General features: G+C 47.0%; 1 protein-coding gene across 3 annotated transcripts in view; it reads left to right on the forward strand.

The window, feature by feature from the left end:
• The window catches only part of kank3 (KN motif and ankyrin repeat domains 3), a 34137-nt gene that overhangs the window by 15818 nt on the left and 6138 nt on the right, over positions 1–12181 (forward strand). For all 3 annotated transcript variants that reach the window (XM_086161780.1, XM_086161781.1, XM_086161782.1), the window contains exons 3-9: positions 683–761; positions 1499–3271; positions 4324–4426; positions 4585–4839; positions 6814–6904; positions 7240–7459; positions 9691–9833. In XM_086161780.1, coding sequence (XP_086017906.1) covers positions 725–761; positions 1499–3271; positions 4324–4426; positions 4585–4839; positions 6814–6904; positions 7240–7459; positions 9691–9833 — 2622 coding nt within the window. In that variant the 5' untranslated portion in view covers positions 683–724. The remainder of the gene's footprint in view (positions 1–682; positions 762–1498; positions 3272–4323; positions 4427–4584; positions 4840–6813; positions 6905–7239; positions 7460–9690; positions 9834–12181) is intronic.

Genomic DNA, 12181 nt, shown 5'->3' on the forward strand with positions numbered 1-12181 from the left:
TAGTCCAGAAATATCTACACGGTCGCACTTGTATCCGCACCTTCACGGGACGATCGCAACCCGTTTGCGCTCCGGAAACCGCAAAGAGGTCTTTGAAAGCCTGGCGAGGGAACAGAAGAGCGCTGTGAGTCGGTGATGATGTCACGCTCCGTGTCATCGCCTCTGTCGAGGAAACGTAAACAGCGGGTGAATTTTGAAAACACCTTCTCCCGAACGAGAGATCTCGCTTCTTCTGAACGCGGTCACAGGCCGTCACGTGCGCCGGCGAGCCGTAAGAAAATCACATAAACCCGGTCAGGCACCGCCGATCTTTGTAGTAGCATTTGTAGCTTCCATAAAGCCGCATCTATTTCCGCTAGTAAGGTGAATATACGGGACCGGACGGGTTGTTTAAACTCCTTTTGTTGTTTTAAATACGCCTCTTTGACACAAAAGCGCCGATCTGGCGGCTGTTATTTGGAGAAATTCACATTTATGGCAAAAAAGGAAAAAACTCGCTCTCGCTTGTCTTTTCCACTTTTGCGTTTCTTCTTTCATTTCTCCGCCGTGTCTATTTTTGGTCGGATCACAGTGGTTTCCTGTAATTAAATGCAGTTTTGCAACTTTTGTCCCCAGTGAGTAAGAGTCGACTGTATTTTTACCCGGCTTGTCATTCATGACGCATTTCTCTGCGTGTCCTTAGGTGTTGTTTTGAACCCGCATGTGCTGAAAGGTCCCCCCGAAAATGACTCAGTCAGTGCAAGTGAACCCGAAGCTGCCCGGTAAGAAAATGCAATTGTTGGATTTCTTGTGCTTTTTCCTTGTCATAACAAGCCGGCTTTGTATTTTCCACGTTAAAACCCAACAGCAGGTTGCTTATTACCAGAAAGATGTTTCTGTTGGAGTGTTGTTGTCGAGCCGTTACAGGACGTAAAAGTGCTGATTTAATAAACGGATTAAAATTCCCATTGGCATCGTGGAAACGACACTGGAAACAGGACGATGATCTTGGACTTTAGGAGTTGGGAGATCGAACCAAACTGGGTGTTTTTCGACGTCGCGTAGCTTTTTATAATCGGGTTTTTGCTTCGGTATCTAACTTTTAGAGCTTTTAGTGCGAGCGTTGCTTTGTTTACATGGAATTGTTTAAAACTACTGTATTTTTTATGGGTTTTGTCGTTTCTCAATGCTAGAAAATAACATTTTGAATCATTTTGGATTGACTTCTCCTTTCTTTTCTGCTATTTTGTGAAACTCCTAGAGCTTTTAGTTCGAGCGTTGCTTTGTTTACATGGCATTGTTTAAAACTACTGTATTTTTTATGGGTTTTGTCGTTTCTCAATGCCAGAAAATGACATTTCGAATCGTTTTGGATTTACTTCTCCTTTTTTTTCTGCTGTTTTTGGTAAACAGAAACATTTTAAAATGAGATTGTCCACTCCTGCAGCGTCAGCAGGGCTTAATGCAGCTTATATAACCACGTAGCCAACGTCCGGTCGAATGCTTGTTTTCTCTTCAGATCTGGGCACTCCGTTCATCTACGCCAGCCAGGAGGAAACGGATCAGCCAGGATCCTACTCCGTCCAAACCCCATACGGATTCCAGCTCGATCTGGACTTCCTCAAATATGTGGAAGAGATCGAGAGCGGGCACAACCTGCGCAGGGCCAATGTTGGCGCCCGACGCCCCGGACGGGGGCTCAAACTTTCCCAGAGAAGTCCCGGCGTTGGAGGTCGCGCCAGCGGTTGGACTTCCACGGAGTCTCTCGCCTCTCCGGTGAGCGAGGACGGCCGGGCTCCTCCTCCCCCGCCGCCGCGCAATCGCCTCGGGTCGGCGCCCTGCGAGGTTCTCTCGCTGTCCCCCGTCACCCTCCACAACGTTCCCCCGTTGTCCAAAGTGCCGCCCCCGCCTCCGCAGCGCAACCCCAGAGTTGAGCGGACTCTTCTGGAAACCAGCCGCCGGTTACAGCAGGAGCAGGGCCACCAGCACCAGAACGGCGGACGATTCCAGCTGGCGGATCCCCCGAAGCAGCTGAGCGCGGCGTCGCCTCAGCCCCTGCAGAGCGGCTGGGTCAAACCCAGTCCCCAGACGTCGGGCCGCAGCACCCCGGCCGCCAACGCCGCCGCCGCCGCCGCCGCCGTGGCTCCGGTTCCGCCCAGCCAGCTTCAGACCGTAAGAGAGCAGATGGCGACGGCTTTGAAGCAGCTGAAGGAGATGGAGGAACGAGTCAAAGGCGTCCCGGCGCTTGAGAAAGAGGTGTCGAAGCTTCGGGAGGAGAAAGAGATGCTCCTGCTCGCCCTCCAGGATAAGAAGGTCGCCGGGGAGGAGCCCCAGACGCCCAAACAGTCCGTAGACTCCTCGACCCAAACTACGGAGAACCTCCAGAGCAGTTCCAAAACCCCGAGCCGGCTTCCGTCGCCGACGTCACCCTGTCACAAAGGCCTCGGGGCCGGCGAGCTGAAAAGACTGACCGAGAAGTTCGAGGTGAAGGAGGAGAAAGCGGCGGAATTGCCCGCCAAAGCTCCGTCGAAGGTCTCGAAGAAGATATCGGTCGCCGTCGGCAACGACCTGCCGATGGACTCCGTTATTTTCTACTACAGCCGAGGCGTGAAAGACGCCTCCGAGGGAACCTCGGTGGACGTCAGCGAGAAAGGCACGGCGACGGAGGCGCCTCCGGTTCGCGAGGAAGGAATTCAAGTCGGGGCGGAAACCGAGGATACCGGCGTTTGGGTCATGGAGTCGCTACTCGGGCTGACGTCCGAGTCGCAGCGTGAAATGGACACTTTACAGGACACCATCAGATTCCAGCAGGAGTCCATCGGGGCTCTGGAGGACCAGCTCGGCGTGGCCGACAAAGACCTGCGGATGCTCAGAGCCCAGGTGGAAGAAAAAACCTCGAGAGCCACCCGTGAGATCGGCGTTCTCGCCAAACCGGACACGAAGAACGCCCACGCGGAGGCGGCGTCCCCGCCTTCGCTGGACGCGTCGGTCCTTTGCCGTCCAGAGGTGAGTGACGTTTGCGTGGGCGGGGGTTTGGAGGCCCGTCAGACCGAACGGGGAACCCAGACGGATCCCGTCGAGACGCAAGAGGAAGCGGTTTCGCTGGTCAGCACCGGCTGCCAGTGGGAGAATCCGTTTGGCGAAAACGCCGAAGCGCAGAAAGGCCCGCAGCCGAAGAAGAGGCAGCTGACCGTCGCCGAGTACAGAGTTTCCGCAGAAGAAGCGGTCAGCACCGCCCAAAACACCCAGGGAGACGATGGAGATGCGGCGGCATCCAGCGACATCCGGACGGGTATTTACGCAGATTAGTTTGCGATGAGGTCAAATATTTCTCTTGTGCGCATTTGGGAATATTTGGTTTATGAAGTAGAGTGCGGAAAAAATCTGCACACCAAAAACACTCAAAAAAAAAAAAATTTTTTTTTTTTTTTTTTTACATATAGCACTTTTTTTTTTTGAGCAAACTGTTGAAAGGCTCTTCCTCAGATGTTTATCAAACATGTTATTATGTTACTGAAATCAATCAGAACGATCATCTGATTGATTCCCTCATTTTTTTTTTGATTGATATAATTGATATATCATGTCATATTTAACATTATAACATTATCCTCACTGATATGTTTTTCACACATGTAAGAATATGGGGGACTAAAAAACATTGTTGATCAAAGGGCTTCAGCGTACAATATGAAGTTGTGAATCATATTATATTGTTTTGTCTTGCAAAAAAAATACAATTCAATTGCAATTCAATCTAATCTTATAAAAAATAAAATTTTATACAGTATGCTGAAGCCCTAAAAAAGCACAATTATAATATAATATAACATAATATAATATGATATAATATAATATAATATAATGTGATATAATATAATATGCAACTTTATATTGTTTGGTGGTGCCCTAAAAAAAGGTAAATAAATAATAATAAAGGTAAATAATAATAATGATAAAAAAAAAAAAAAGTATCAGCTATATCTATCGGATATGTCTATGATATATTGAACAAGAGGTAATCAATCAGGTGATCATACTCATTAAAAATGGTGCCAGAATAACACACATCTCCGGTGAGCATCTGAGGAAAAGCCCAAGTTTTTTTGTTTTGCATTTAAAATAAATTATCTTTCTTTTTGGAGCATTTTTGGAGCGGATTTTTTCAAACTCTACTTAGTCGACCTTTTTTATTTTGAATCCAGCGCCGGTTTCTAAATGTGTAGTTTGTCTATTTTAACTCTTTGACAAGACTATATGTTTTATTAATATGTATATCCTGAGGGGAAAAACAAGGAGTTGCATCGGAGTCGGTTAATATTCCGGTTTCTCCTTTGAAAACAGGCTCGCTAAAATCAATCATGAAGAGAAAGGATGGAAGCAGTTCAGGCGAGAATCGCACCACTGGCAAGAAGAGCCTGCAGTTTGTGGGCATTCTAAATGGAGGGTGGGTAATATTAAACCTTATTTTATTTTCTACCGCAGTAAAAATAAGATGTAGGGCAGCAGATGGTCTCCGCCACGAGGCGGCTAATTTGACGAGGACGTAAATTCGCTAAAAGTCGGCGAGACTCGTGGGTTAAAACGGACACGTCCATCCGTCAGGTATGAATCCACATCCAGTGAGGAGGACGAGGAAGAAGAAGAAGAAGAAGAAGAAGACGAAGAAGAAGATGAGGAAGATGGAAGTTCGTCCGGAGAAAGTGGAGAAGGAGAGTGTTGCGACAGCACGGAGGAGGACGAAGCAGCGCTGGAGGAAGAAACATCTGAGGAGGAAAGAAATGTCGACCTGGATGAGACCGACACCGACGAGGAAACTCTGCGATCCAGAAGTTATTCATCTGACGGGGTCAAAGAGAAGTATGTCCTATTTATTCTCTTTTCTGGAATGATCTATTCTATTTCCAAACCCAAAAGCGTTCCAATCACCAACAACAACAATCCTAATCTTTTCAAAGAATGTTATGTCTAAATAGTACACGTATGCATCTGTAAGACAGTAAATGCAGATTCCCCCTTGGTGAATTTGTAAAAGACCTTTAATTTATCTTCCGATTTCACGATCAATGTGGAGTACAGAGAAGGCCAGAGGGAGCTGCATTGTGTTTTTGTAGACCTAGAAAAAGCATATGACAGGGAGCTCTGGTATTGTATGAGGAGGTCCGGAGTGGCAGAGAAGTATGTTAGACTGGTGCAGGACATGTATGCTCGCTGTGAGACACTGGTACTGTGTGCTGTAGGGGTGACAGAGAAGTTCAAGGTGGAGGTGGGACTCCATCAGGGATCACCTCTGAGCCCCTTCTTGTTCGCAATGGTGATGGACAGGTTGACAGATGAGGTTAGACAGGAATCCCCATGGACCATGATGTTTGCGGATGACATTGTGATCTGTAGTGAGAGCAGACAACAGGTAGAGGAAAATCTAGAGAGGAGGAGGTATGCTCTGGAAAGGAGAGGAATGAAAGTTAGTCGCAGCAAGACAGAATATATGTGTGTGAATGAGAGGAACTCGGGTGGAACGGTGAGGCTACAGGGAGTGGAGATCAAGAAGCTGGAGGATTTCAGGTACTTAGGGTCAACAGTCCAGAGCGTAGGAGAGTGTGGAAAAGAGGTGAAGAGATGGGTCCAAGCAGGTTGGAATGGGTGGAGAAAAGTGTCAGGGGTACCAAGAGATAGAAGATTATTGGCCAGAAAGGAAAGGTGTACAAGACAGTGGTGAGACCAGTGATGATGTTTGGACTAGAAACTGTTCCAATGACCAAAAGACAGCAGGCAGAACTAGAGGTTGCAGAGATGAAGATGTTTAGGTTCTCTCTGGGAGTGACCAGGATGGAGAGGATCAGGAATGAGTCTATCAGAGGAACAGCACATGTTAGATGTTTTGGAGAGAAGGTCAGAGAAGCCAGACTGAGATGGTTGGGTCATGGACAGAGGAGGGATAGAGAATATATTGGTAGACGGATGCTGGAATTGGAGCTGCCAGGCAAGAGGTCTGGAGGAAGACCAGAGAGAAGATTTATGGACGTAGTGAGAGAAGATATGAAAGTAGTTGGTGTGAGAGAGGAGGATCCAGAGAATAGGGTTGGATGGAGAAAGTTGACTCGCAGTGGCGACACCTGATGGGAAAAGACGAAAGAAGAAGATTTCACCATCAATGTGGACACGTGTACAATTACATTTTTTTCTTTTTGGGTCATTGGTTGGAGCTCCTGACTCAAGCCGTGAGGTTTTGTCCAAACAACTTGCGACTTCTCTTATCAGGCATTTTACCATTTCGACGGCATACTGACTTTTTTAGTTGTATGTATTAGCACGTTAGCAGGCGAGGCTATCTTTATGAACGCCGTCTGTGTCTTGCTGCGGTTGCTTTCCACCCCAAGGTTAAAGCATGTACCTACCAACAAGCCTCTCCTTGTTTACGTGACCCATTTATTTGTCATATGACTCTGAACAGCGGTGGACTTATCACTGAATTTTCTCGATCAGAAAGAAGCTTAAATGAGATTCATATTACGTATATGTGACAAAACCCTTCTAGAACATTCAAGAAACATTGAGATTCTTTTGAATTCTTGAGGAAATCTTCTTGTCTTGGCAACTGGACTTGAATGTCTTCACCTGAAGATGCTTCTCGGATGAGGGGTGAAACGTCTTCAAGTGAAGACATACAAGTCCAGTTCCCAAGACAAGAAGATTTCCTCAAGAAGTCACCAAGACCTGGATGACAGAGAACCTCCACGTTTGAAGATTTAGTACGGGATTATTTTTTTTCCAACTGCGAAGAACCGAGCGAGCCGTTGTAATGACCAACGTTGTAAAAACTGTCCGTCACAGGTTTGAGCTCAGCTCCAAAATGCGTGAAGCCTGCCTCATTCTGAAGAACCACCTAAACGATGACATCAAAACACTGAAGAGTAAGGAAGTGGTGCGTCCCTGCATGCTTCTTCAAACCATTTTACCAAGAGAATAATGCAAAAGCGAAACCGTACAATGTATTCAAGTTGCTTCCAGCTGAACTGTAATTTGTAATTGATATCCCGGCGCCATAGAACAATTAAACTTGGGGATATTCATCAAGGCTGGGAAAAATTTCTGCCGATTGGGACGAGCAGAAAATGTCACCTGAGAACCTTTTCCTGCCAGTAGAAGCGGGGTTTACCAGCTGACGCCTTCTGCTAGTGTAGTAAATACAAGTTAAAGAGAGGTATGTCTCCATGAAGTATTGTGAAATGAAAATAACCGATGATACCCTTCTCGTAGCTCTCCAGCACTCACACTGTCCAGCTGGAGTGGTTCCGTATCTCCAGCGCGAAGATGGCTCAACCCCCGCGGGTCTCGGACTACCTGATGGCCTTCTCGGAGGTGTCCGCGGTGCTGCTGGAGCACGTCGTCAACATGACCGACGGCAACGGCAACACGGCCCTCCACTACAGCGTCTCGCACTCCAACTTTGGCGTGGTTGGCCTGCTGCTGGACACAGGTCAGCGGACGCAAGCGCCTCAAAGATGCCACTCCGGTGGTGTCATAAAGGATAAAGTCAGCCAAAAACTCAAACAGAGGAATCGAAAAGCAGTTTCTCGCAATCCCGCGATGATGTGAAATTAACAAAATTGACAAAATAACGGGGGTTAGCGCTTCGGCCTCATACCACGATGGACCCTGGGTCCATTCCGACACCTTTGCACGTTCTACCAACATTGCATGTTTCTGGAGAACCCGGTTTCCTCCATCCATCCGTTGGGTCGCAGGGGGATGCCGGAGCCTTTTCCAGCTGTCATCGAGCGAGAGTCGGGGCACAACTTGGACTCAATCACGGGGCAACATATACAGACTGACAGACAACCATTTTGGGGGGAGTTTTCCCAATTTTCTTCCAAATAACCTGCTGCATGTTTTTGGACCGTGGGAGGAAAGCGGAGGAAGCCCGTATAGACTCGGGTAGAACAAGCAAGCACCTCCCCTTGTCGGTATCGAACAAGTGTCCTTCGCGCCACTAAGTCGACCGTGGTTTCCTCCCACAGTCCAAAAACAAGCAGCGGGTTAATTGGAAGAAAATTGGGGAAAGTGCCCCTGAACGCATGAGTGAATGGTTGTTTATCTGTATATCTGGCCCTGCGATTGGCCTGCAAGCAGTCCGGGGTGTACCCCGACTCTCGCCCGATGACAGATGGGAACGACTCCTGCAACACTGACTGCAGGATAAGCTCCAGTCCATGGACGGAGGGATAGTAATAGTGTAAATTAGCAGGAAAGTGCACTGTTGCATTGAACAGTAAACCAGGGGTGGGCAAACTACGGCCCGCGGGCCACATCTGGCTCGTTGGTCTTTTTTTCATCCGGTAGAGATCGGTAGAGAATTCATACTTGATGTGAATGATCGAATGATTGGATCAATGAATGTGGGGCTCAAACAGGAGATTATTTCATTTTTGGAGCGACTTGAGAATTTTCCTGAGTTCATTGGCACAGATTAGCTTTGTGATTTAGCCTTTAGTGTGGACATACTGACACACATGAATGAGCTGGACATTAAACTATGAGGTATGAAGTATAAAGTGTACGCAGATGCAGACTGATATTTGATGGCATGAGGGAGCAGCTTTGTGTACAGTTTATTGCAAGAGTCAGGAAGTAGTACCTGGTACTACCTGGTAGTACATGGTGCCATTGTAGCATGATGGTTTTCTTTGTGCCAAACAAGCAGTTGTGCAAAAAAATGTTTTAATGTTTAAATATATAATCAGAGTCCTGGAAGGAGTGCAAATATAAAATATAGTTATTTGGAGACCACTCACTCTGAAGGAATCTGCTTGTTTGTTGCTGGATTGGGTTAATTTTCTAATTTTGGGATGACCCTTAAACCTGTATGAATACAATAAGCAATTTGTAACATAGATTTAAAAAAAAAGAAACTATAGGACAAAGTGCTTCACAATATTGAAACAGGATGACTGCAACATCATCACATTAATAAAGAATGGGGAAAATTAAATCAAAAACAATATCCTTGAAAGAAGTGAAGAAGCCTCTTGGACGAGGGGTGAAACGTCTCCAAGTGAAGAAACTCAAGTCCAGTTGCCAAGATAAGATTTTGACAAGATCATGGACTTCACTGCAGAGTTGATCTGCAGAAACTCTGTGTAAGGAGGTTGTTATGCTAATGTAGCTATTAGCATGATAACCCCCTTACACGTACTGTAATTTGCGTACTATTGAGCCCACCGGCTAGCCGAGCGCTATCTCAGGCTTCCTCCTGCGCACTGAAACCGTCAAAGTGGTCTTCTTCGGTATCGGAGTTGAATGGACTCAGAATTCCCGATCAATCCATCGGTCCGATGTGACAATAAATGTTTTAGCGGCGTGAAGCTCGTTAGCCCCCCCCCCCCCCCCCCTCCCCCCCCAAAAAAATCCGTATATCAGCTGCATCGTTGTTTAAGTGAAAAAAGCCTTGGCTTGTCGTCCGGGAATCACGGTAGTTTCTGCAGATCAACTCTTCCATTTACACAACAAGCCACCCTAAACCAGACCCGCCCAAAACCCTGGCAGTTCTATTCGGGAACTCCCCTGAAGAAGCCTCCTGGGTGAGGGCTGAAACATCTCCGAGCGACGAAATCCAGGTCCAGTTGCCAAGACAAGAAGCTTTGGACAAGAAAAAGCTTTAGGTTAGACATGTTAGTGACAAGACAGCTTATTCTATTTGTGTCGTTGCAGGTGTTTGCAGTGTGGATAAACAGAACAAGGCAGGCTACACCGCCATCATGCTGGCTGCTCTTTCCACCGTGAAGGAGGAGGAAGACATGGCTGTGGTCAGGAAGCTCTTTGGTCTGGGGAACGTCAATGCCAAGGCCAGCCAGGCAAGTCTCCGTCCAAGTCCTCTAGGCTACATCTCCAATCCTTCCCTTATTAGCTTATTGTATCTCCCTTTTTTTTTTACTTTCAAGTCTCACAGCCATCTCAATTTATTCATGTTTGGTGGCCTTTTGTTGGTCTGTAGGCAACTTGGGTTCATACGATCACCTGACAGTCAACAAGGAAAAAGAAATGTGATTATTTTTGATGGCAAATTTCAAGCACACAAACCCATGATGTGAAATGGGAAAATATTTGTCACAAGGCTTGGCGTGATATTAAACAGATCCAACTGGCCATTAAAAAAAACAGGATCAATAAACGACGGAGGACCAGAATGTGTCTTAAACTAGAGCTCGTGACTCCGGTGTCTGCACAACACGCATTCCACTCAGTTGTTATGGCAAATGAGTCAAGTCTGATTTAGGCTCATTAAATTGTTAGAGAAGTAGTTCTTGCGCCGCGAAGGCTGGTCTTTTCATAAAAAATGGCCTGTCTTTTCACGGGGTTCTTATTGCCTGTTTCTATCTTGATTTTCCGCAATTGCCTGATCCAAATGAAAGGATACTCTAAGGAGGTAAGGCGCTTATTTAGAAAGGAGGTGAACAGATGCCTGTGCTGGATCCAGGTTGCCTCTGGGGTTGCGTCACCAGAGTCTGAAGAGGCCGTAGACTTCTAGGCTTGGGAGCGATCAGAGCCTCAGGAACTAACAAGGAAAGGAGATTGGAGTTGTGGGAATCTCAGGAACCAGATACTTGCAAGGAAAGGCTTTTTTGAGTTGTCTCAGAGGAGATTGGAGTTGTGGGAGTCTCAGGAACCAGGTACTTGCAAGGGAAGGGCAATTGGAGTCACAGGAGTCTGAGGAAGTAACAAGCAAAAGCGATCTGAGTCGTGGGAGTCTCAGGAACCAGGAATTTGCAAGGGAAAGGCGATTGGAGTGGCGGGAGTCTGAGGAAGTAGCAAGGAAAGGCGATCTGAGTCGTGGGAGTCTTAGGAACTAACAAGCAAAGGCAATCGGAGTGTCACAGGAGTCACAGGAACTAACAAGGAAAGGCGATCAGAGTTGCGGGAGTCTCAGGAATCAAGAACTTGCAAGGAAAGGCGAGTCGTAGATTTCGGGTACAAGGAACTTGTGAAGAAAGGCGAGACGTAGAACTCCTGAACGAGGAATGTGGAGATAATGAGGGTCCACCCAGAAGGGATGAATGGATTCTGGAAGAGGGGTCTATGTGGAGGTACCCAATCTAGACAGAAGGCCTGGCAGCAGGCCTGGCAGTAGGCCTTGCTCTGGCGTCTCCTTGTCCGCCTACAAGAAACTCAAGAATCAATGAGCAGCGTTGTGAGCGTGAGAACGTGGATGGATATTTTCCGTATTTCCTCAGCTGTTTCCATCTCTGAGACCAGTGGACTCATTCGATTGGCGAACTGGGACACCTATGTCACGCAGGAGAATCGTCCTGTCCGGGTTTATCTTTCATCTCGGTTCGTCTACTGTATGTTGTAGCAGAGAGCGCCTGACAGGCTCTCACTCTGCCAAGTCATAGGACTCCTGACTTTATAGCATCACAGGCGATAAAACAAATTACGGCTGCTTGTTGATGCTGTGAGGAACAAAACATGAGGCGCACAGTCAAATTTGGCATCAGGAATTCTTGTAATATTTCCTGTACAGTTAACTCCGCAAACTAAATTAGAAAAATGTGCTTTTCTCTTTCATGTCTGACTCAAGTCTGAGTCCCACCACATGAAACGGCAGTCTAGAAGGACACGTCTGTCAGCAACAACTCATCATTTTATGCTGATATTTAGCTTTTCGACTTTTTTTTTTATCAAAGCAGTAGACGCTCCAGAAATATTTGAATGTCAGGAGTTCCAGGAATTAACAAGGAAAGGCGATCGGAGTCGCAGGAGTCTCAGGAACTAACAAGGAAAGGGGATTGGAGTTGCAGGAGTCTCAGTTATCCAAGGAACTAACAAGCAAAGGCAATCGGAGTTGCAGGAGTCTCAGGAACAAACAAGGAAAGGTGATCAGAGTCACCGCAGTCTTAGGAACTAACAAGGAAAGGCGATTGGAGTCGCAGGAGTCTTAGGAACTAACAAGGAAAGGCGATCAGAGTCGCAAGAACTAAAAAGGAAAGGCCATCAGAGTCGCAGGAGTCGCAGGAACTAACAAGGAATTGCGATCTTAGTTGTGGGAGTCTCAGGAACTAGTAGCTTGCGAGGAAAGGCAAGACGTAGAATTCTGGAACGAGGAACGTGGAGATGATGAGGATCCACCCAGAAAAGATGAATGGAGGTCTGTGTGGAGGTACCCACTCTCGACGACAATCTGGCACAGAAGGCCTGGCAGCAG

Source organism: Fistularia commersonii, chromosome 16, assembly GCF_037954325.1.
Source record: "Fistularia commersonii isolate RoL2024-O1a breed Wild chromosome 16, RoL_Fcom_v1.0, whole genome shotgun sequence".
Lineage (NCBI taxonomy): Eukaryota > Metazoa > Chordata > Actinopteri > Syngnathiformes > Fistulariidae > Fistularia > Fistularia commersonii.